The 25,257-nt window shown below is 44.2% G+C and overlaps 1 protein-coding gene across 4 annotated transcripts in view; it reads left to right on the top strand.

The window, feature by feature from the left end:
* Positions 1 to 25,124, top strand: part of LOC110507071 (serine/threonine-protein kinase SIK3 homolog) — a 56,216-nt gene extending 31,092 nt beyond the window's left edge. The window contains exons 14-25 of one of the 4 annotated variants that reach the window (XM_036965866.1): positions 2,381 to 2,454; positions 2,944 to 3,078; positions 4,246 to 4,387; positions 17,398 to 17,517; positions 17,931 to 17,989; positions 18,222 to 18,325; positions 18,507 to 18,849; positions 20,199 to 20,899; positions 21,091 to 21,257; positions 21,534 to 21,663; positions 22,095 to 22,221; positions 22,811 to 25,124. In XM_036965866.1, coding sequence (XP_036821761.1) covers positions 2,381 to 2,454; positions 2,944 to 3,078; positions 4,246 to 4,387; positions 17,398 to 17,517; positions 17,931 to 17,989; positions 18,222 to 18,325; positions 18,507 to 18,849; positions 20,199 to 20,899; positions 21,091 to 21,257; positions 21,534 to 21,663; positions 22,095 to 22,216 — 2,097 coding nt within the window. In that variant the 3' untranslated portion in view covers positions 22,217 to 22,221; positions 22,811 to 25,124. Of the gene's footprint in view, positions 1 to 2,380; positions 2,455 to 2,943; positions 3,079 to 4,245; positions 4,388 to 17,388; positions 17,518 to 17,930; positions 17,990 to 18,221; positions 18,326 to 18,506; positions 18,850 to 20,198; positions 20,900 to 21,090; positions 21,258 to 21,533; positions 21,664 to 22,094; positions 22,222 to 22,810 lie in introns of all 4 variants that reach the window. The other 3 variants (XM_036965865.1, XM_036965869.1, XM_036965867.1) reach the window with 3 other exon arrangements.
* Positions 25,125 to 25,257: the final 133 nt, after the last annotated feature.

Genomic DNA, 25,257 nt, shown 5'->3' with positions numbered 1-25,257 from the left:
TATGTTAACCAGGGTGTTTGCAAATGTAACACCAGTAGGTCAGAGAGAGGAAAAAAAGGGGAAGAGGTATTTATGACTGTCATAAACCTACCCCCAGGCCAACGTCATGACAACAGTGAGTAGGTCCGGAGACATGTTGGACAAAACCCACTGAGTCGATGATGGCTCCGAAAGCCTTTTGGAGTGGCTCTGTGGACTTTTCCATGTGAATATTAGTCTTTTTTAATTTAAAATTTTTACCCTGTTTTCTCCCCAATTGTTTAGTATCTACTATCTTGTTTCATTGCTACAACTCCCGTACGGGCTCGGGAGAGACGAAGGTTGAAAGTCATGCATCCTCCGATACACAACCCAACCAAGCCGCACTGCTTCTTAACACAGCGCGCATCCAACCCGGAAGCCAGCCGCACCAATATGTCGGAGGAAACACTGTGCACCTGGCAACCTTAGCTAGCGCGCACTCCGCCCAGCCCGCCACAGGAGTTGCTGGTGCGCGATGAGACAAGGATATCCCTACCGGCCAACCCCTCCCTAACCCGGACGACGCTAGGCCAGTTGTGCGTTGCCCCACGGACCTCCCGATCGCGGCCGGTTACGACAGAGCCTGGGCGCGAACCCAGAGTCTCTGGTGGCACAGCTGGTGCTGCAGCACAGCGCCCTTATCCACTGCGCCAACCGGGAGGCCCCTTGAATATTAAAGTCACCAAAAATGTGAATATTATCTGCCACAGGAACGCTGTATACGGCCCAGGAGGCCTGTAAACAGTAGCTATAAAAAGTGATTGATTAGGCTGCATAGATTTCATGACTAGAAGCTCAAAAGACGAAAACAGGTTTTTTTTAATAAATTGAAATTTACTATCGTAAATGTTATCAACACCTCTGCCTTTGCGGGATGCACGGGCGATATGGTCACTAGTGTAACCAGGAGGAGAGGCCTCATTTAACACAGTAAATTGATCAGGCTTAAGCCATGTTTCAGTCAGGCCAGTCACATCAAGATTATGATCAGTGATTAGTTCATTGACTATAACTGCCTTGGAAGTGAGGGATCTAACATTAAGTAGCCCTATTTTGAGGTGTGCGATATCACAATCTCTTTCAATAATGACAGGAATGGAGGAGGTCTTTATTCCAGTGAGATTGCTAAAGTTTTGCCCAACCTAGATTGAGGCACAGACACAGTCTCAATGGGGATAGCTGAGCTGACTACACTGACTCTGCTAGCGGCAGACTCCACTAAGCTGGCAGGCTGGCTAGCAGCCTGCTGCCTGGCCTGCACCTTATCTCATTGTGGAGCTAGTGGAGTTAGAGCCCTGTCTACATTCGTAGATAAGATGAGAGCACCCCTTCAGCTAGGGTGAAGTCCGTCACTGCTCAGCAGGCCAGGCTTGGTCCCGTTTGTGGGTGAGTCCCAGAAAGAGGGCCAATTATCTACAAATTCTACCTTTTGGTAGGGGCAGAAAACTGTTTTCAACCAGCGATTGAGTTGAGACTCCACTGTAGAGCTCATCACTCCCCCTAACTGGGAGGGGGCCAGAGACAATTAAAATCACCTGACCTCACTCCAATATAGATGGTTTGGGATGAGTTGGACCGCAGAGTGAAGGAAAAGCAGCCAACAAGTGTTCAGCATATGTGGGAACCCCTTCAAGACTGTTGGAAAATCATTCCAGGTGGAGCTGTTTGAGAGAATGTCATGAGTGTGCAAAGCTGTCATCAATGCAAAGGGTGGATAATTTGAAGAAATATAAAATATATTTTGATTTGTTTAACATTTTTTTGGTTACTACATGATTCTGTATGTGTTATTTAATAGTTTTGATGTCTTCACTATTATCCTACAATGTAGAAAATAGTAAAAATAAAGAAAAACCCTTGAATGACTAGGTGTGTCCAAACGTTTGGCTGGTACTGTACATTGGACGTTTTTGACGTATTTTCAAATGTCCTATTATTTACAAATCCATTATTTCAAATACTTGGTTCAAATGCATGGGAGTATTTATTTGTATTTACACTGTGTATTTGAGTATTTTTAAATACATGCCAGTACCTTCCCAGTGTATTTCCAAAAACATTCCAATATTCAACTACTTGTTTTTTCAAATTAAAAATATCAAAATATGTTCTTCCAAATGTCTTTGAAGGTAATTGAAATACCCTAAATTTGAATGCAAGTATGTTAAGAGCATAGTTTTTTTTAGTCCAATCTACGATGCCATGTTCTGTCAGTGCCAATGTACCTACTCTGTCTACTGAGTTGACAGTGGTTTTATACATCACCCACCTGTTTTCAGAGTTTCGCTGTCCAACATTTTTTTTCCCTCATCGTGTTCTCTCCATCTCCTCCCGTTCACGCTGTCCCTCCCTCTCGCAGCACCCAATCCCGGCTGTGGCTCCGGTGGATGAGGAGGGTTCTGACGGGGAACCCGACCAGGAGGCGGTGCAGAGGTAAGTCTGGGAGGGGCACAGGGGCCGGGGGGCTTTGAGGCGTGACTGTAGAAGCGCTAGTGTTCCTGGGTTACTGGGAGTCGAGGTGCAAGTAGGCTGCAGCACTGCTTTCTGCCACCGGGGGACTGGGCCACTGTTGTTCCGGTGTCTCCCCCCCCCCTTCTCCATCACGCAACTGGCTTTCATTAGGCAATCAATCAACTCTTCTCCAACTTCTACCAAATCTACCTCTCTAAATATCCTCTTAAAATATGTCTCTCTCTCATTTCAAGTTATGCCGCCAAATTATCTCGCCACGGCTTCGCTTACACTAAGCTTGCTCAAACAATCCAATCCTCAAATTGGAACGGGGGGTTGTGGGAGTTATCTGATATGTGATTCGTCCTGCCTGAAGGAAGGGGAGGGTGGTTTTGCCCCTTCCCCACGCAAGGGCCAATGAGGACAGAGAGCTGACCAGTGCTGCTTCCTGTCTCCCTCCCCGCGGCCCAGGTACTTGGCGAACCGCTCCAAGCGGCACACGACGCACGCGCTCATGAGCACAGCGCACGGCGCTGAGCCACTGGCAGACTCGCAGAGACCCCAGGGCTCCCGGCAGAGGGGGTGGGTCCCGGAGCAACACTGCCGGTGAGGGTCCCCACACTGAGGCTGACAGACACCCCAGGCCAGGGGGGGCATGCATGGGCCCCAGCACACAGGGACAGTAATAGAGGGACACGAGCACTAAGATGCACAGACACACATACACCCCCTTCACTATGCATGGACCCCATCATTCAGCGAGGCAGGGATAGGGGCATGGGAACTTTTAGGGACATTCACAGAGACAAATATTCTCACTTTATAATGAGGCAAAAGTCCACACCGGGGGGGGTTATGCATGGTCCCCAGCCAGCACACAGGAGCAGGGACACCAGTGCACCGTGCCGGTTACACTATCACAGTCACCAGCTTGGAGCATACGACATGAGGACTTCTAGTAATCCAGGGGTAGGCTAGGTAACAGAACCGTTATCAGAGCCTTGCGCCGGGCTCTGAGATCTCCTCCTGACCTGCAGGTCAGCCATTGGACAGTCTGTGTTGTGGAGAAGCTGCCGTCTCATTGGATGAGGTCTGTCTATGTATCAAGCGTCTCAGAGTAGGAGTGCTGATCTAGGATCAGCTCTCCATCTGATTTCATTCATTGTGATCTAAACTGCAAAACTGATCCTAAATCAGCACTCCTACTCTGAGACGCTTGATACATATGGCCGGCCGCTGGTCTTCTGATACTGATTGAACACGTTCAACTCTGTTTCTGAGAAACATCTTTATTATTCCAAACAATTCATTCTACAGCCAGTTTAAGTTAGCCTAGCTATTCTCTGATTTCTCTAGCTTGCTATTCTCGATATAGAAAAAAATAAGATGTTTCGGTTTTTTGACTGCAGCTGAAGGACGCTTAGATGTTACAGCCAGGTATGGGATTCTCCAAATGATCCTGTCGATCAGGTCTACACGTTTGGATTGGGTATGATGACACAGTGGTGCATTCCTGCTGTGTATCCTGTGTTCACGGCTCTAGGATCAGCTCTGTGTTTACAGTGGCATTCGGATGCAGAGAGACCAGACTAGCTCATGTAAATGATTTGTATTTTATTTTTCCATCTGTGTATGACTGTGTCTGTGTGCGACTTCACCTCTGTATCCATTTCTGCGACCTCACCTGCGTATCCATTTCTATCTATATCTGGCTCCTGTCTATGCATCTGGATCGGTGTGTCTGTATGTGTGCGGCTCTGCGCACCTCCCCAGGTCCAGCTACAAGGACTGTAACACCCTGCACTTGCCCATGGAGCGTTTCTCCCCCGTGAGGCGCTTCTCCGATGGGGCCACCACAATCCAGGCCTTTAAGGCCCACCTGGAGAACAGCAGCCTCATCAGGCAGCTCAAACAGGTACTATACACCCCCACCTGGCTCTGTACACCCCCACCTGGTGTTGTAAACCTACACCTAGGGCTGTTACGGTGACCGTATGTATTACCACAGTCAAATTCCACGTGACCGTTTTGTCAAGGTAACTAGGCTTGTTGCACAGCATTTCTATAGGCCATGCAACTGTATTTTGAATTATGTTATTTCTTTCTGTATAGACAGGAATAGGCTAATTTGGCAATATATTTGTGGCAATTTAATAAAATGTACTTTAGGGAAATCTTAGCTTCCACTAGCCTTATGGAAGAACTGCCTATGCTAGCATATTAAAAACGTATCCGCATGTAACCTCCATTCGCTGTTCAAGCGCAGGCTACAGATGACAAGTTTTCTTTTTGTGGGCTATTCTAAATCAAAAGTCATTCTACACACTCGCTGGCACGAGAATAGGCATGAATGATCAGTTCCCAAAGAAAATTGCAGCGCGGCGCAAAGTTCTGCACCCATCCCCTTCAAGGAGAATAGATTAAAAGGGAAACATGTAGCCCTTGTAGTCGATCAACTGTATTGATAACCAATTGTTCTGAGACACGAAGACGGTAACTAAATATTACAACGTTCCCGTAGAGGAGTTGAACAATGGAACACCCAATACTATCCGTGGTAGGGATTGTAGTAACAAAATATATCACATATATAGGAAAGCAATAAAATACAACAATTGATAAAGAAATAAACCACAACTACACTATACCATTCAAGATGGTAGGGAACGTTGTAAAATAATTAGTATTCGACTTTCTATTCATAGTATTTTATAAATAGATAAGACAGCATTAGACGAAAGGATAATTAGCTAAATAGTACATCTTCAAAAATAAGGAACTGGAAACACAAAAGTACTCAATCAACATGGTAGAGATAAAACACAGAGGACATAGAAGGCACAGTATGTGGGTATGTGCAGGTGTATTGTGATGGAAGGGGGGGGGGGGGGGGGGGTTTGTGTTTGGGGAAAGTGTTAAGTGAGTGAGAGGAAAATGGTTGCAAATCCCAGAGCCCATGTGTGTCTGCGAGCAGGGGTTGTGAGAGAGAGCTTTCAATCTTGTGCAGATATGGGATATACATTTTAAAACAAATGTATAAATCTAGGTTATTGATTTGTTGGCCAATCATGATGAGACGGTCCCCAACCCTATATCCTAGACATCCACCTGAGTGACCCATACACTGAGGAGTTCTTATCTGTTTTAAGTGCCTATTGTAACTAGCCTATACGCAGCCAAATCAGAAAGATGAATACGGTCGGAGACCAGCTAAAGCGGCACCGACCCTGCTCTCTGATGGGTGAGCATAATATACAAAGAATTTCTCCATCAGCTAGGACTTGACATTGGTTAATCAAATCTCCCCATTTTTTGCATGCCTTCTCAAACAGCTGCAACTGTATTTGCATTTGCACATCAAGTCCTTTCTTGAGTTGGGCTCGAGGATGGAGCAACTGGAACAACATCTGAGCTTGTGGTTGTTTGTGGAGGAAAGGGTGGAAAAGTGGAGAACAATTGGGGGTTAACTTAATAGCAGTGGAGATATCATGGTACAGCTATATGGACACTCAGTCACTATGGTACTTTTTAATGGTAAGTTGACAAACATATATTAGGATAAATTGAATTGCAACTTGTATCTCATTATGGTAAATGGGGAAATAAGTCATTCTAATTGCAGATAATAAGAAAAGACTGTCAGTATTTACCTGGATAAAAGAAAAGTAATATAATATGTATTAACAGGAAACTCATTCAGCAATTTGGGGGGGGGGGGGGGGGGGGGGGTATATTTCTTCCATGGGCAAAGAAACTCTAAAGGGTTGATGATCTTAATAAACAATCATTTTGATCTGAATCTGCAAATTGTCCAAACAGATCCTCAAGGTAGATGGATGATTTTAAATATTTTATGGGACCATAAACAGATTTGGCTCATTAATATATACGGTCCAAATAATGATGATCCATGCTTCTTTAAAAATATATATAATCATTTATCAAACCTACAAGCAATACAATGGTGGTAAATTATAAACGGGATCTTAAAGGAAATCACGCTACAAACTACCGCCCTCATGCACTTAAGGAAATCACACTACGAACTACCACCCTCATGCACTTAAGGAAATCACACTACAAACTACCACCCTCATGCACTTAAGGAAATCACGCTACAAACTACCACCCTCATGCACTTAAGGAAATCACGCCACAAACTACCACCCTCATGCACTTAAGGAAATCACGCTACAAACTACCACCCTCATGCACTTAAGGAAATCACATATGTCATTGATATATTGAAACTAGTGCTCAATCAAGCTAGTTGTCTTGACTACTTTCTTATGTCATTCTCGCTGGCACCCAAGGTTTTTTTAAAGTGTTGAGAGGGGACCGAATGCAGAATACATTACTCGTACAGAATTCCCACGTGGGTGAGAATATTGGAAATTTAATCAAAGCCTATTGGATGATAACTTTATTTTTAGCTAAGACAGAATCATTTAGAACTGACTTTTTCCAAAATAACATACAGTGCCTTGCGAAAGTATTCGGCCCCCTTGAACTTTGCGACCTTTTGCCACATTTCAGGCTTCAAACATAAAGATATAAAACTGTATTTTTTTGTGAAGAATCAACAACAAGTGGGACACAATCATGAAGTGGAACGACATTTATTGGATATTTCAAACTTTTTTAACAAATCAAAAACTGAAAAATTGGGCGTGCAAAATTATTCAGCCCCTTTACTTTCAGTGCAGCAAACTCTCTCCAGAAGTTCAGTGAGTTTCTTGAATGTTCCAATGTTGACCTAAATGACTAATGATGATAAATACAATCCACCTGTGTGTAATCAAGTCTCCGTATAAATGCACCTGCACTGTGATAGTCTCAGAGGTCCGTTAAAAGCGCAGAGAGCATCATGAAGAACAAGGAACACACCAGGCAGGTCCGAGATACAGTTGTGAAGAAGTTTAAAGCCGGATTTGGATACAAAAAGATTTCCCAAGCTTTAAGCATTCCAAGGAGCACTGTGCAAGCAATAATATTGAAATGGAAGGAGTATCAGACCACTGCAAATCTACCAAGACCTGGCCGTCCCTCTAAACCTTCAGCTCATACAAGGAGAAGACTGATCAGAGATGCAGCCAAGAGGCCCATGGTCACTCTGGATGAACTGCAGAGATCTACAGCTGAGGTGGGAGACTCTGTCCATAGGACAACAATCAGTCGTATATTGCACAAATCTGGCCTTTATGGAAGAGTGGCAAGAAGAAAGCCATTTCTTAAAGATATCCATAAAAAGTGTTGTTTAAAGTTTGCCACAAGCCACCTGGGAGACACACCAAACATGTGGAAGAAGGTGCTCTGGTCAGATGAAACCAAAATTGAACTTTTTGGCAACAATGCACCCTGAACACACCATCCCCACTGTCAAACATGGTGGTGGCAGCATCATGGTTTGGGCCTGCTTTTCTTCAGCAGGGACAGGGAAGATGGTTAAAATTGATGGGAAGATGGATGGAGCCAAATACAGGACCATTCTGGAAGAAAACCTGATGGAGTCTGCAAAAGACCTAAGACTGGGACGGAGATTTGTCTTCCAACAAGACAATGATCCAAAACATAAAGCAAAATCTACAATGGAATGGTTCAAAAAGAAACATATCCAGGTGTTAGAATGGCCAAGTCAAAGTCCAGACCGGAATCCAATCGAGAATCTGTGGAAAGAACTGAAAACTGCTGTTCACAAATGCTCTCCATCCAACCTCACTGAGCTCGAGCTGTTTTGCAAGGAGGAATGGGAAAAAATGTCAGTCTCTCGATGTGCAAAACTGATAGACATACCCCAAGCGACATACAGCTGTAATCGCAGCAAAAGGTGGCGGTACAAAGTATTAACTTAAGGGGGCTGAATAATTTTGTACGCCCAATTTTTCAGTTTTTGATTTGTTAAAAAAGTTTGAAATATCCAATAAATGTCGTTCCACTTCATGATTGTGTCCCACTTGTTGTTGATTCTTCACAAAAAAATAGTTTTATATCTTTATGTTTGAAGCCTGAAATGTGGCAAAAGGTCGCAAAGTTCAAGGGGGCCGAATACTTTCGCAAGGCACTGTGGGTATAGCAGATCCCCTTAGTGTATGGGACACTTTTAAATGTGCCTTTAGAGGCCATACAATTCAGTACTCATCTCTAAAACAAAGCAATTTAGGTAAAAAGAGCCCATTGTAACAAAGGAAGTAGGACTAACAATACAGACAGATAGCAATAAAAACTGTAACATAGGCACAGAATAAGTGAGAGCAAAAAGAAATTGAAGAACTTATTCAAGAAAAATCGAGTGTAATATATTATAAAAAATAAAGCGACCTGGATGTAATATTGGAAAAATGCCCCAAATTGTTTATTTAATCTTCAACATAGAAATGCTACCAAAAATAATTTACTGAAACTTCACCAAACAATATTTTGAGAGGAAGCCAAGTCCTTTTAAAGTATGTTTTCGTATGTCTCCTCTGTCTCCACTAACCAACGTTAAGTTAATTGTATGTATTTTTTTTCTTTCTATTAATAATGTAAAATGAACTAAATTAACTTTAATTACCGAAAGGCTCATGTGAAGGCCAAATTACAGAGGAGGAACCTTTAAGTCTTTTTAAAGCCTTTAAGTCTGAGGAAAACTCCAGGTGGAGGTATACCAAACCTTTTTTGATATACTCAGAGCACCGTTATTAGCATGTTTTTTAACCACTCTTGTAAAAATAGTAGATTATCAGATACTCAACAAGAAAGTCTGATTTTCCTTATTACTGAAACAGAATCCAAGTGGTAAGTACAAAGATCCAGTCCATTTAAAAAAAAAAATCCTTACACTTCAGTGTTGTGATGCAAAAATTCTAGCATTGTGCATAGAATTTAAAAGGTATTGTCAGACATTATTAATCCTAATCAGACAGGTGATTTACATGGACTTTACATGGACATTGAAGATAATATAATTAGTAGACACAATAAAACACTATGAAAAATCTGGGAAACCAGGCCTGATATTTATAGCTGCCTTTGAAAAGGCTTTTGACAAAGTACGATTGGAATTTACAGTGCATTCGGAAAGTATTCAGACCCCTTTATTTTTCCCACATTTTCTTATGTTAGTTTTTTTTTATCTTATCAACCGACACACAAAACCCCATAATGACAAATCAAAAACAGGGTTTTAATATTTTTGTAATTTTTATTAAAAAATGAAAACTGAAATATCATATTTACATAAGTATTCAGACCCTTTACTCAGTACTTTGTTGAAGCAACTTGGGCAGCGATTACAGCCTCGAGTCTTCTTGGGTGTGACGCTACAAGCTTGGCACACTTGTATTTGGGGTGTTTCTCCATTTCTCTGCAGATCCTCTCAAGCTCTGTCAGGTTTGATTGGCTGCACAGCTATTTTCAGGTTTCTCCAAAGATGTTAGATCATGTTCAAGTCCGGGCTCTGGCTGTGCCACTCAAGGACATTGAGACTTGAGTGGCAAAACACCAGTCTCATTGTCAACTGTGAAGAGGAGACTCCGGGATGCTGGCCTTCTATGCAGAGTTCCTCTGTCCAGTGTCTGTGTTCTTTTGCCCGTCTTAATCTTTAATTTTGATTGGCCAGTCTGAGATATGGCTTTTTCTTTGTAACTGTGCCTAGAAGGCCAGCATCCCGGAGTCACCTCTTCACTGTTGACGTTGGGACTGATGTTTTGTCGGGTACTATTTAATGAAGCTGCCAGTTGAGGACTTGTGAGGCGTCTGTTTCTCGAACTAGACACACTAATGTACTTCTTGCTCAGTTGTGCACCGGTGCCACCCACTCCTCTTTATATTCTGGTTAGAGCCAGTTTGTGCTGTTCTGTGAAGGGAATAGTACACACCGTTGTACGAGATCTTCAGTTTCTTGTCAATTTCTCGCATGGAGTAGCCTTCATTTCTCAAAACATGAATAAACTGACTAGTTTCCAAAGAAAGTATTTGTTTCTAGCCATTTTGAGCCTGTAATCAAACCCACAAATGATGATGCACCAGATACTCAACAGTTTTATTGCTTCTTTAAACAGACAACAGTTTTCAACATACTTGCAAAATAGTTTTCTAATTATCAATTAGCCTATTTAAAATGATAATCTTGGATTAGCTAACACGATGTGCCATTGGAACACGTGATTTGCTGATAATGGGCCTCTGTACACCTATGTAGATATTCTTTTAAGAATCTGCCGTTTCCAGCTACAATAGTAATTTTCTACATTAACAATGTCTACACTGTATTTCAGATCAATGTTATTTTAATGGACAAGAAAATGTGGTTTCTTTCGAAAACAAGGACATTTCTAAGTGACCCCAAACTTTTGAACGATAGTGTGTATGGGGGATACAACCATCCCAGCTCTGCAGATTTTGCTGTGAAGAGACAGGATCATTTGTTTTGGTATTGTCCATATGTAGCTTGTTTTTGGTCGCAGGTCCAGGAATGGCTGAAGAATTGCATATTTACCTGGAGCTAACTGTGCAGGTAGCACTACTGGGTGATTTGAAAAGTCATAGTCAATCGATCAATTATATAATAATACTTTTGGTAAAAATGTTTATCTTTAATTTAAAGTGGGTCAACCTATGTGAATAGAAATGTTCAGGACTTTTGTGAAACAGCACAGTTTAAAAATATATGGCAAATTGAATATATTAGTAGGCTATATGTAAAGACCAGATTACATTGAGTAGTCTGATGGGTGAGAATATTGTCAAGTGCTTGTCAAATTGTGAATGAGCGATTGTGAATGAGCGATTGATGAAGTGTGTGCAGCCTGCACAAGAAACTGCAGAGCTCAAGCGTTTCATGTGACTTAAAACAAAATGTGTCGCATTATGGAGCCTTAGAATGTGTTAAAAATCAGAACATATAGCCTAATGTTTGTATCACACCTAACGTGGATTTATTGTGATGGTGTAGGCTATATTACATGGATTTATTAGACTTGTAGATGTTCCAAAGGTCTGCATCAGTGGCTTATAGGTTATGCGTGGAAGCCAGGAGATGCTAAACATGTTTGTTAATTACGTTCAATTACCTGAGACCGACAGTACACTTCCATGACTATCACTGGCTGACAAAATGTCATGAGCACCACAACCCTACCCCCACCTGGTTTATACGCCCAAACCTAGTACTATAAACCCCCACCTGGTTCTATACACCCCCATTTAATGTGTTCTTCTTTCACGAGAGACTAGTCCTGATTTACCTCTACCTGCAGCTCCTAAGCATAGCCCTGCCTTACCCCGTACCTGCGCCAATGTATCTACCTGCTGCTCCTAAGCATGCATGCATCCAACATCGGTGCCCGGACTGCCCACAACCCCTGGGGCTCAAGTGTGAATGCCACACAAGCCTCCCTTGACGTCATCCACTCACTTTCCATGTACTTCCTCTTAGTTTGTTTTCCTACACAGTGAAAGGACAGGCGTGCTGTGTTAGATTTAGATCCTCAGCCTCTTTAGACGACATAGATTCAGTGTGAACATCTCCACCTGGTGTTGTACTGGTGTTTGGAAAGTCTTTTATGAATGCAGTTTATGAATTTTATGAATGCAGTCGTCACTGGAAAGTCTTTTATGAATGCATTCAGGGAAAAGAGCGGGTCTTACCGTGATTCAATTAATGCCTTTGTCACAATACAACCACTTGCGTACACACGCAGCTAGATAGCTTTCCAAGTGCTTGACTTGGACCCCTGGAGGGTCCAGGTGGTGTGAAACATGGACTGGTTCTTCATTGAGATCCCATCGATTTAAATGCCTCTTCTCATTCTGTCACATCCGTGCTGGTCCTTATTTACCCTACCCACCTGATCCTGCGGGTCCTGCCTTACAATGGAACAGGTAGGTACGGGGTATAACCAGTGTAGAGAGAGGGTGCAGACACTAAAACGCATTTTGGTTCTTGTTTAGTCTGTTTACTTAAAGATCCCTCTCTCCCATCCATCTTTTTTTTCCAGAAACCATACCATTTTAGTTTTCCCAGAAACCAGACATTTTTAATTTTCTGCTTTTCATTCAATATTTTTCCATGTAAAGAACAAGTCATCGGCCCACTTTTCCGGCTTCATTTTTCCATCTTTTTTTTGTCCATTTTTCCCCCTACATTTTCTCACCTGCACAACTCCAGGGCTGGCTGAACTATATTGAAATATGTAAAGACGAGCTTGTATTTTTTTGCGTTGATCTGCGGTCTACAATACTTATTTGGGTAAGCCCTGCAGTTCCTAAGCATTGTCCTGCCTTACCCCGTACGCTTCTGTCTCCTTTTTATCTTCCTTCTGCACCTAAGCGTGCAGGCAGCAGCCTACAGAAATGTCCATGCTGTAGAAGTGTGAACAAGTTTCCATTGATCTCATCCACTTACTCCCACTTAACCTTCAATTAGTTGGATTCCATACACATTTTAAGGACTGATTGTGCAGCGTTGGATTGAGACACTGAATTGCTTTAGCCAAAGAGTTGCTTTGTCATACAGTACCAGTCAAAAGTTTAGACACACCTATTCATTCAAGGGTTTAAAAAAAAAAATGTATTACTATTTTCTACATTGTGGAATAATAGTGAAGACATCTCAACTATTAAATAACACTAATTGAATCATGTAGTGACCAGAAAAGTGTTAAATGAATCAAAATATATTGAAGATTCTTCAAAGTAGCCACCCTTGTCCATGATGACAGCTTTGTACACTCTTGGCATTCTCTCAACCAACTTCACCTGGAATGCTTTTCCAACAGTCTTGAAGTAGTTCCCACATATGCTGAGCACTTGTTGGCTGCTTTTCCTTCACTTTGCGGTCCAACTCATCCCAAACCATCTTAATTGGGTTGAGGTCATGTGATTGTGGAGGCCAGGTCATCTGATTAAGTCCTCCATCACTCTCCTTCTTCGTCAAATAGCTCTGAGCTTGGAGGTGTATTGGATCATTGTCCTGTTGAAAGACAAATTTTAGTCCCAATAAGCGCAAACCAGATGGGATGGCATATCGCTGCAGAATGCTGTGGTAGCCGTGCTGGTTAAGTATTCCTTGAATTCTAAATAAATCACAGACAGTGTCACCAGCAAAGCACCCCCACACCATCACACCTCCTCCATGCTTTACGGTGGGAACCACACATGCAGAGATCATCCGTTCACCTACTGCGTCTCACAAAGACACGGCGTTTGGATCCAAAAATCTCTCTCATTTGGACTCATCAGACCAAAGGACAGATTTCCACCGGTCTAATGTCATTGCTCGTTTCTTGGCCCAAGCAAGTCTCTTCTTCTTATTGGTGTGCTTTTAGTAGTGTTTTTTTTGTTGCAGCAATTCGACCATGAAGGCCTGATTGTCATCTTAACAGTTGACGTTGAGATGTGTCTGTTACTTGCACTCTGTGAAGCATTTATTTGGGCTGCCATCTGAGGTGCAGTTTTATATAATGAACTTATCCACTGCAGCAGAGCTATCTCTGGGTCTTCCATTCTTGTGTCGGTCCTCATGAGAGCCAGTTTCATCATAGAGTTTGATGGTTTTTGCAACTGCACTTGAAGAAACTTTCAAAGTTCTTGATGTTCCGCATTGACTGACCTTCATGTCTTAAAGTAATGATGGACTGTCATTTCTCTTAGCTTATTTGAGCTGTTCTTTCCATAATATGGACTTGGTATTTTACCAAATAGGGCTATTTTCTGTATACCACCCCTACCTTGTCACAACACAGCTGATTGTCTCAAACGCATTAAGAAGGAAAGTAATTCCACAAATGAACTTTTAAGAAGGCACACCTGCTAATTGAAATGCATTCCAGGTGACAACCTCATGAAGCTGGTTGAGAGAATGCTAAGACAGTACAAAGCTGTCAAGGCAAAGGGTGGCTGCTTTGAAAAATCTCAATTATAAAATAGATTTTGATTTAACAGTTTTTGGGTTACTACGTGATTCCATACATGTTATTTCAACGTTGTAATGTCTTCACGATTATTCTACAATAGTACAAATAAAGACAAACCCTGGAATGAGTAGGTGTGTCCGAACTTTTGACTGGTACTGTAGATCCAAGGTGGGGGCACCGAGGGGGTATCAAGAGGTTAGAGGTCCCTGATCAGGGTAGGATGGGTATAGAGGGTTTAAAGGCAGGTTGAAGGGGATATTGGGATTGGCCACGGGTACTGATGTAACTAGTGGTAATTAGGAGTAATCCCATAGACTCAAGATTCAATGGTGACGTGGTCGGAGTAAACACTAGGCTGCTGGGTTACGGGAGTGAGTCAACACAAAACAAGCTGCTGTTGATGTTGACGGCACCTCTGCCCTCGGTCAGAGCTAGAGCTATCTCGGCACCCAAAACCACTTCAGCTATCCTTGTGCCAGATCTGTTTGTGCTGTCATGTCAACTCTTTGTCATGCCGAAAGGATAGCACAAGCAGATCTGGGACCAGGCTAGATATCAGCTAATCGATTTAACAGTTTAATGTCAAGGCTGGGATGAGAGGTGGCGGAGGGATCTCCAAGGTCATTGTAACAGTGCACAACAAAGCAATAGCGAAAATAAACATTTGACAACTTCAGAACCGGTCTGTATTATGGAGTCAACAGAGATTTTAGAAGTGTAAGGAAGGACAACATGCCTTATATACAAACCTCATGGACTCTGAAATGTATTCAATTTAATTCAAAAAGCTTTATTGTCCATCAACTGTACATAAGAAGGAAATGGTCTTTTGACATCAAATCTTATTTGCCACATGCGACAAATACAACGGGTGTAGACCTTACCGTAAAATGCTTACTTACAAGCCCTTTAACTCTTATTTTTCTTAATACTGCATTGTTGGTTAAGAAAATATTTACTAAATAAACTAAAGTAAAAGAGCAACAATAAAATAACAGTAACGAGGCTATATACGGGGTACCGGTACCAAGTCAATTGTGTGGGGGGTACAGATTCGTCGCGGTAATATGTCAAGTTGAAGTCGGAAGTTTACATACACCTTAGCCAAATACATTTAAACACAGTTTTTCACATTTAATCCGAGTAAAAATTCCCTGTTTTGGGTCCGTTAGGATCACCACTTCATTTAAGAATGTTAAATGTCACAATAATAGTAGAGAGAATGATTTATTACAGTTTTTATTTCTTTCATCACATTCCCAGTGAGTCAGATGTTTACATACACTCAATTAGTATTTGGTAGCATTGCCTTTTAAATGGATTAATTTGGGTCAAATGTTTCGGGTAGCCTTCCACAAGCTTCCCACAAAATTTGGCCCATTCTTCCTGACAGAGCTGGTGTAACAGAGGCAGATTTGTTGGCCTCCTTGCTTGCACATGCTTTTTCAGTTCTGCCCACAAATTTCCTATAGGATCGAGGTCAGGGCTTTGTGATTGCCACTCCAATACCTTGACTTTGTTGTCCTTAAGCCATTTTGCCACAACTTTGGAAGTATGCATGGGGGTCATTTTCCATTTGGAAGACCCATTTGCGACCAAGCTTTAACTTCCTGACTGATTTCTTGAGATGTTGCTTCAGTATATCCACATAATTTCCCTACCTCATGATGCTATCTATTTTGTGAAGTACACCAGTCCATCCTGCAGCAAATCACCCCCACAACATGATGCTGCCACCCCCGTGCATCACGGTTGGGATGGTCTTCTATGGCTTGCAAGCCTCCCCCTTTTTCCTCCAAACATAACGATGGTCATTATGGCCAAACAGTTATATTTCTGTTTCATCAGACCAGAGGACATTTCTCCAAAAAGTGCGATCTTTGTCCCCATGTGCAGTTGCAAATCGTATTCTGTTTTTTTTTTAATGGAGGTTTTGGGGCAGTGGTTTCTTCCTTGCTGAGCGGCCTTTCAGTTTATGTCGATATTGGACTAGTTTTACTGTGGATATAGATACTTTTGTACATGTTTCCTCCAGCATCTTCACAAGGTCCTTTGCTGTTGTTCTGGGATTGATTTGCACTTTTGGCACCAAAGTATGTTCATCTGTAGGAGACAGAATGCTTCTCCTTCCTTAGCGACATGATGGTCCCATGGTGTTTATACTGGCACACTATTGTTTGTACAGATGTACTTGGTACCTTCAGGCATTTGGAAATTGCTCCCAAGGATGAACCAGACTTGTGGAGGTCTGCAATTTTTCTTTTCTGAGGTCTTGGCTGATTTCTTTTGATTTTCCCATGATGTCAAGCAAAGAGGCACTGAGTTTGAAGGTAGGTCTTGAAATACATCCACAGGTACACCTCCAATTGACTCAAATGATGTCAGTTAGCCTAACGGAAGCTTCTAAAGCCATGAAATCATTTTCTGGAATTGTCTAAGCTGTTTAAAGGCACAGTCAACTTAGTGAATGTAATCGTCTGACCCACTGGAATTGTGATACAGTGAATTTTAAGTGAAATAATCTGTCTGTTAACAATTGTAGGAAAAATTACGTGTCATGCACAAAGCAGATGTCCTAACCGACTTGCCAAAACTATAGTTTGTTAACAAGAAATTTGTGGAGGAGTTGAAAAACGAGTTTTAATGACTCCAACCTAAGTGCATGCAAACTTCCGACTTCAACTGTACATGTAGGTAGGGGAAAAGGGACTATGCATAGATGATAAACAGTGAGTAGCAGCAGCTTAAACGGGGGGGGGTTCAATGCAAGTAGTCCGGGTCGCCATTTGATTAGCTGGTCAGCGGTCTTATGGCTTTGGAGGTAAAACCTGTTAAGAAGCCTTTTGGATCTGGACTTGGATTGATTTGAGTCTCGTTTATCGTTGCATTCTATTGTCATTGGATGGGGCTATTCTGAGTGAACGTGACAGCAAATAATGCTATTCCTTATATTCCGGGTGCCACCGTCTTTCTTTGTGTGGTCTCTAACGACAATATGTTTGTGTGTTTGTGCGCGTATGTGTACCAGGAGTGTGAGCAGCTGCAGAAGATGTACGCTTGCCCCCAGGACGAGAGGCTGCTTGAGCACACACAACAACAGCATTTCCTGTACCAGCAGGAGCAGCAGATTCTACACCAGCAGATACAGGTCACTGTGACACACACCGACATGGACACACACACACGCACGCACACACACACACACACACACACACACACACAGAGAGAGAACGACACGCGCACTGCATGGTTTGTATCAGCGGGAGCAGCGTTTTCTACACTAGCAGATGCAAGTCACCATGACCCTAGCCTTGACATTTCTGTCCCCATCTCTTCTCTCTCTGAAAGCTTGCTGTTTGGGGTTTTAGGCTGGGTTTCTGTACAGCACTTTGAGATATCAGCTGATGTACGAAGGGCTATATAAATAAATTTGATTTGATGATTTGATTTTGAAAGACACCATGAAAGGCTGGTCGATGTGACACAAATACAGTAAACACGTGCCATGATGTGTTCCTAAATAGTTTTTCCATTGTCTGAATCTTTCTCCCCCTTCTGCAGGCCCTGTCTTTGGGACACGGAGAGTGCCAGCCCAGTCACCTTACCCACCAGCTCCAGAGGTGAGAACACCACACACAACAACTTAGTTTAGAGACTAATGATAATCATTAGTGACTAAAAACAATACATTTATTTTTAGACACCTTGGTTCAAAATCACACACTCAATGGCAATTGTCTGCTAAACACATGTAGTGCAGCTCAGAGAAGCTCCACCAACAAGCCAGGCTTTTTGTGCCGCTCTATTAATGAGTGTTATTTACATCCCTGTCTGTTCTCTCCCTTCCCTCAGGTTGCGTATCCAGCCCTCCAGCCCACCGCCTACACATGCCAGCAACCACTTGTTCAGACAGCCCAATCAGAGTCCCCCTCCAACAGCGATGATGCAGGGCCATGGTGAGTTCTAACTCCACCCCTTAGCCTTACTTGTCTTTCTTTATTAGACTAAAGGACGATAAAGGTCAATATGACTCAATTGTTAATGATCCCTTATTAGGACGAAGTGATGGTTGAAATAGCCAGTTTGTAGGTACAGTAGCTCTCTTCTGACTGACTGATCTCTCCCTCCTTCCCACAGGTGTGCCATCAGCGGTTCAGTACCAGCACGGCCCCGCCCTCTATCAGCCCTCCAGCGGGAGTCCTCCCCCTTGCGGCCTGCGCCCCGTCACCCTGCCTCCGCAGCAGCAGCCCTGCTCCTCCTCCCGTGGCGGGGGTGTACCCATGCCCCAGCAGCAGCCCTGCTCCTCCTCCCGTGGGGGGGGCGTCCCCATGCCCCAGCAGCAAGTGACTATCCAGGTGCAGGAGGTGGAGCTGGGAGGGGGCGGGGCCCAACAGCGCCAGCAGCATGCCTTCCTTTCCACGCCGTGCGCCCACCGGGTCCTGGGGAAGCAGCTGAGTGCAGACAACGCCGAGACCCACAGGTGACCCTCACACCGCTGCTCACTTTGTGCCTGAACTGGCATGCCTTTGCACATCTTTTTCTGCCAGCACTTTTCTTCAACTTTCATGTTCTTCAATTCTGTGTTTTGGACTTTCTTTGCGAATTCTTCCATTTCATTTTTCTCCCCACCTTTTTATTTTTCGTTTTCACAATGTTCACAGTTATTGTAGATTTCAGTCTCTCATACCTCAGTCAACCCTAGGAAACCATGTTCCTGAAGCCAAAAACTCACTCATCGTAGAGTTTTATAAACTGTGTTGCCCGTGGCACCCTATTCCCTATATGGTGAACCATTTTAGACCATGTGCCCTGATCAAAGTACTCTATATAACAGGGGTGTCAAACATATGGGCCCATCAGCTCATTCAATCCTGTCCTTTTGAAAACAATCTAGACAGTCGGGGATCATAGAAAATCCCAAAAGCGATGGATAGATGCTTATGTTATGTTTTGCACATTTTGCCTGTGAGGAAATATAACCGACGTTAGGTGTTGCCCTTGGGACCTCGGGGAAGACTGAATGCGGCCCGCAGGGAAAATTCTTTAGACACCCCTGCCATTTAGTGACACACAGAGTCTTACACCTGATAGGCTAGTGGACTTCAGACACATCCTTGTGGGTTTTTACATTGAGAAATACCGTTGTTACTAAAGTTTATTGATAACCCAAAACAACGTACTTGGCTGAAGAAGAAGAAGAAGACGTCACCACCTGAATCCTCCACTGAGATTGGCTGACTAAAATGGACGTAGGTGGTGGGATGACTGCTAACGGCAGTAGTGTCACCATACTGTAGGAGCTATAGGCAGCTCTGTACCTACCCAGTCTGTGTTGTATTTAGCCAAGCTTGGCAGTTACATCATCCTTTGATTTTCTTGTCATTTCCTCTGGAAAAGCTACAGCATTTGTGTGTATTTTACGGCTTGCACACCCCTCAGTGGACTTGTGACCTTTAAAACCGTACGGGTTTCTGTGCTGATTTTGACCCATAATAGCGGGGTTGCAACCACAGTGTTGCAGTTAAGTGTAGAAGAACATGTCGAACTGTATTGTCACTGTATCAGGTAGACATATTTGTGTTTTGTGACATACTCCTCTCATATTGTTCATAAATAACTCCTTTCAGTTTTATACTACTAATAATAATAACTGTCATGTTTTTCTTGTATACTTCCTTAATCCAGAATACGATCTCAATGGTGTATTTTGTTTTTTTCCTCGAAGAACACTCTCAGTATTTGCTGGAGTTTGTGTTGGACGGTACATTTGGTTGCAAATGGCATTAGCTGACTATTCTCCCTCTCATCCCTGGGTCCCTAACTCCCCAGTCGCAGCCTCGGACGGTTCAACACATACGACCAGGCCGCCTTCAACAACCCCCATCTGTTCAGTGAGGGATCTCGGGCCTCGGGGGTGGTGGGTGGCTACAACCCCTACCTCCAGGGGACCTCCCTTAAGGTGCCAGGGATGGAGGCCTACCAGGGTGGGGTGGTCGGTGGGGCCGGAGGCGGAGGCTACGGGAGCCCCTCTGCCCTGCAGCAGGCTCTCCTCTCCCCCACCCCCCTGGAGTACCGGCCCCAGCAGCACGTCACCCCCACCCTACAGGGTCTCCTCTCCCCCCGCCACTCCCTGACGGGCCACGCCGACCCCCGCCTGCCCCCCCAGGACCTGGCCTCCTTACTGAAGAGGCAGAGCCCTCGACCGGCACCCCCCACACCCCCCAATGTGCCCCAGGACTACGGGGAGATGCTGCTGCGCCAGCTCGGCCAAGGGGAGTCTCTGGAGCCGGGGAGCCCCTACCAACACCTCCTCCAGATCATGCCCCTAGACGTCCAGCCCCCCAGCCTACCCCACTCTGAGAGCATGGAGGAGGATGACCTGCCGCCCGGCTACCATGAGGGCCTCCTGGCCAAGGCCCAAGGCTGTGGGGACGGCCATGACCTACTGGGCCCCCCCCGGGGAGGGACGCCCCCCTACAACTCCCCCACACACAGACACGGCTACATCAGAAGCACCACCACGACCAGAGGTAATGGCCAAGCAGGCTCAACCACAGACGTAGAACCTAGTCATTCTATTTCTGTAGTCTCAAACAGCTTTCACGTCACTGATTGTTAATATTTGCATGCGTTTTACACATTCTCCTGCTTCGGTTGCACAAGCTACAGTCTACATTGTTAACTTCAGTAATCCCTGCCTCCTCCTCTCCCCCCCTTCCAGACAATGAGCATGTTGACTGCAGGACCCAGGGGCAGCAGGTTATGGAGCAGGGCGTGCCTGACCATAATGGAGTGGGCTACTCCACCAGGGTCCCCCAGGGGGACGGCTATCGGCCCCGGGGCCAGCTACAGCGCCACCACACCATCCAGACCAGCGACGACGCCTATGTGAGTTTCTCACGGTGTCATAATGTGCTCTGTTTGGGACCATAGAAATAGAATGTACAGAATTTCTCAGCCTCTTATGTAGATTTCAAACGATTGGATAGTTTCAATGGATAGGTCTTAATTTACCTAGCCTATCAGAGGGCACGATGCACCGTGTTGCTCATACCTATCTTTTCAGATCTGTATGGCATGCCTAGGGGTAGGGACTAGGGGTTGATTTGGAATTGAACATTGCGTGCATTTATGTACTTAACGTGTCTTTCTGTACCTTCTCAGGACCAGGCCGAGCCCATGACTGGGATGAGCCTATTGGCTGGCAAGGCTCTGAGCTCCGCCCGCATGTCTGACATCCTCAACCAATCACCTCTGACAGGAAGCCAGCAGCTCCACCAGCGGGAAGAGTCGGGTCAGTGTCACATACACACACCAAATGGGTTAAAGTGAGTGAAACATGGCAGACTCGGTCAAATGTGAACTCTTTAAAATAATTTCTATCACATGACTAATGTATAGTGTAATATGTGTCATTTTAGCAGATGCTTCTATCCAAAACAACTTACAGGGTCAGCCATAGTAATACGCCGCCCCTGAAGCAAATTAGGGTTAAGTGCCTTGCATAAGGGCACACCGACAGATTTTCACCTTGATGGCTCGGTTATTCGAACCAGCGGCCTTTTGGTTATTGGCCCAACGTCCTAACCGCTAGGCTACCTGCCGCCCAACTGAGCCACGGTCATGCTCATGCATTCACAATACCCACCAAATACCTGCCTTGAACAAGGAGGAGTTCTTAATTCTGACAGGCTGTGTGTGTGTATGTGTGTTTTCTCCTGGCAGTATGTGACGTGGAGGGAGAGCTCCACGCTGGAGCCTGCTACCCGTCGTCCTGCACCAGCAACATCCTTCACAGCTACAAACCCCCAGACCTGCAGTACAGCATGGAGCAGGCCGGGGTCTAGCACGGGTACGCACATGCACTTAATCTGCGTCCCAAATGGTGCCCTATTCCTTGTGTAGTGCACTACGTCTGACCAGGGCCTTTGACCAGTAGTGCACTATATAGGGAATAGAGAGCCATTTTGGACAATCTTACAGTATGACTCTGTTGCGCTACACTCCGTCTACAGTGAGTGAATGTCTGTAGCCAGACTCATGTCAATGGTTGTCCATACTGTTGTCACTGTTTGTTAATGCTGTTCTTAGATCAACTGTCAGTTAGTTAAACCTTAATTTTGCCAGGCAGGTCATTTTTGGCCTGATTCTCATTCACAGTACCGACTTTGTTGGTCAAGAGGTGAACATGATAAAGCACAGTACTTGAACTGTTAGTGCTCCTAGCTAGGGGATATCGAGGGTGAATCTCAATAGTATTACCTTGGTTCCTCACATCCTCTTTCACCGCCTTCTCTAAGTGCACTGGAGGAGAAGGACCGTGGGGAGGAACCTCAGATCTGCTCTTTCAATGTGTTTTGAGATGAGGGCAAGATGAGGGAAAGACAATTGGGATTCACCCCTAGCGTTAACTCTGTCCCTCTGTGTTCTCTCTCTCCTAGGAGCGTGTCCTGTGTATAAAGGTCCACATCAGCCACCTGTGTTGAGCAGCATCACGCCAAACCGCCATTGTCTGTCTGGAGGGGGCACTCTCTGTCAGTCCTGGGGGAAGGCAGGCTGCCTGCAGGCTGCAGTCCGGGGTGGGTGGGAGGGGATTGGCTGGGTGAGGGGAGTGGGTCCAATGCCAGCATTCTGTTCTGCACAGCCATCTAGCAAGCATTGCCATCATTGGCTCTCTCCATTTCTGCTCTTCCATCCGATTGGATAGATTGGGCTCTGCCACCCCCATTCACTTCTTCCTTCCTACCCCTTGTTGTCCCCCTCCCCCAACTGTTGCCATAGCAACATACTCATGCACCTCAATGTCCCAGGCAATCATACAGGCAAAATATATAGATCACATAAACATACACGTGCAAACACTCAGCCACAAACCCAAAGTATTCACACCAAGTCTGTGCGTGGGGATTCCTGTGAGGTTCTGTCCGCTCCTCCCTCTCCCCTCCGCTGTATTCCGGTGGACCATTCCGGAGCGGACTGTGATCTCAGATCCTATGAGGCTCTCTCTCAGAATGACCCATTACGTTGGGCTTGCGGGGATGGGTTTGGTTCAGGCTCAGGGGTGCTAAAAAAACAAACAATGGAGCTCAGTGACATCAAGGATTGCACAGCACAACCAGCTCTCATTTTTACATTTTATTTTCCTGTTCTGTCGTTCTTTTTCTTAATTGTTTTTAAAATTAATTTTTACGGCTAATGTTCATCTAGAAGTTATGATCATTATTGTTACTATTATTGTTATTACTGTTTACTGTAAAATAAGTTTTATTGTTATTATGATTATAATGACAATTATTATTAAAGAAAAAAAAATGTTCTGTGTTGCAAGGAGGACAACATTTTAGTTTTGATTACTTACGTAATTCTGCACTTTCAGTTCAATGCTATCTTTTATTCTTCTCCCTGTTCACCCTCTCATACTGCCTGTTCCTTTTCTCACTCCCCTGTTCTCTCATGTTTTATGCCCTTCTCCCCCCCCCTGTTCTTCATTCCATCCTTCCTCCCTCTTTTTCCACTCCCCATCACTCCCCTGCCCCCTCTTGTGACAGTGTGGCATTGTGGGTAGTTTTAACTGACATTCTTCCCCTTCCTCCTCTGTACAGCGACACCATGTATAGATTGCAATTTCTGTATCATATTTTTGGGGGGAGGTGTTGGGGAGGCATTTTTATATTGTTATTATTTTGTATTTTTGGATGTCTTCAGATGTCAAATTTCTTTTATTTTTTTATTTTGGGGGGAATATTGAGATTTTTAGCCAAAAGAGTACAGAGAGAAGTCTCCTTCATTGTCATAAAAAAATATTGTTCTTATTGTTTTATTATCGAGACACTTGAAGAGGAGAGTGATTATTTGTGTTACTTTTTATCATTTCAATCATTGATGCCGTTGCCATTGTTATCGTTCTCTGCTTTTTAGGGGTAGATTTTGCAGGCAAGGGGTTGTAGGGTGGTTCGGTGCTGGGAGTGCAGTAAATGAAATGGAGGGGAACTGTAATATAGCTGACATATCATCCCCATCATCATCATAAGACATTTAGAGGTGGAGAGAGAAAGAACCCTTCTCCTCTCGCTCCCCCAATCTGCAGTGGTACCCTCCGTCTCCGACCTCATCGCCCCCCTTATTGGCCAACACACAATGGACATAGCTTCTCCTCCCGACTCTGGCCCCGCTACGGCCACATCTCCAGGAGGAGACTACTACTCTGCACATGTGCTGCCTCCCTTTTCTATCTCTTTCTCGCTCTCTCATTCCCTCCCTTTGTCACATGATCAGCAAGTGAGACCTACTCCAGCCCCAATACTGGATTCAGTCCTCCATCGCTTCAGAAGGAGAGAAATTAGGAACTGACCATATGCTGAGCGGTCTTGAGTTTTGACCCCAACGCAGTATGTACAGTTCAGATAGTGAGCGTAGGGTTTGGGAGAATGATCCGCCCACCTATCCTCCCCCTTGTCCGCAAGGACTCCCAGTGCATCATGGTCCAGCGAGGGACTGTGTGTGTGTGTTGCTGATGAGGGACCACCTCCTCGTTTTCTTCTTCCTTATCTGTTTCTGTCTGACTTCCCCCTCATCGTCTGTAAACCAGGTCTCTGCTCGGCACCTGTATCCTATGTTCTCTTTTTCTATCCTTTCATTTTTTTAATATTTTTTTTTAGTACAAAAATACTAAAGTGCAACAATGATTAAATAGAATTCCAACCAAACTGAGATGAATTAAATAAATATATATAAATAAATAATTTAAAAAGACAATGTGTTTGGGTGATGTTCGATGCGTTTAAGGAATCTGTATACCACCTGTGTGGAAAGTTTGCTTGTATTAATGCTTGTCTTTTGCCAGTCTGAATGTCATACTGATTGACTCGATACAAAAGATAGAAGTTAT

Source organism: Oncorhynchus mykiss, chromosome 27 (assembly GCF_013265735.2).
Source record: "Oncorhynchus mykiss isolate Arlee chromosome 27, USDA_OmykA_1.1, whole genome shotgun sequence".
Lineage (NCBI taxonomy): Eukaryota > Metazoa > Chordata > Actinopteri > Salmoniformes > Salmonidae > Oncorhynchus > Oncorhynchus mykiss.
This window is presented reverse-complemented; position numbering and strand designations above follow the sequence as displayed.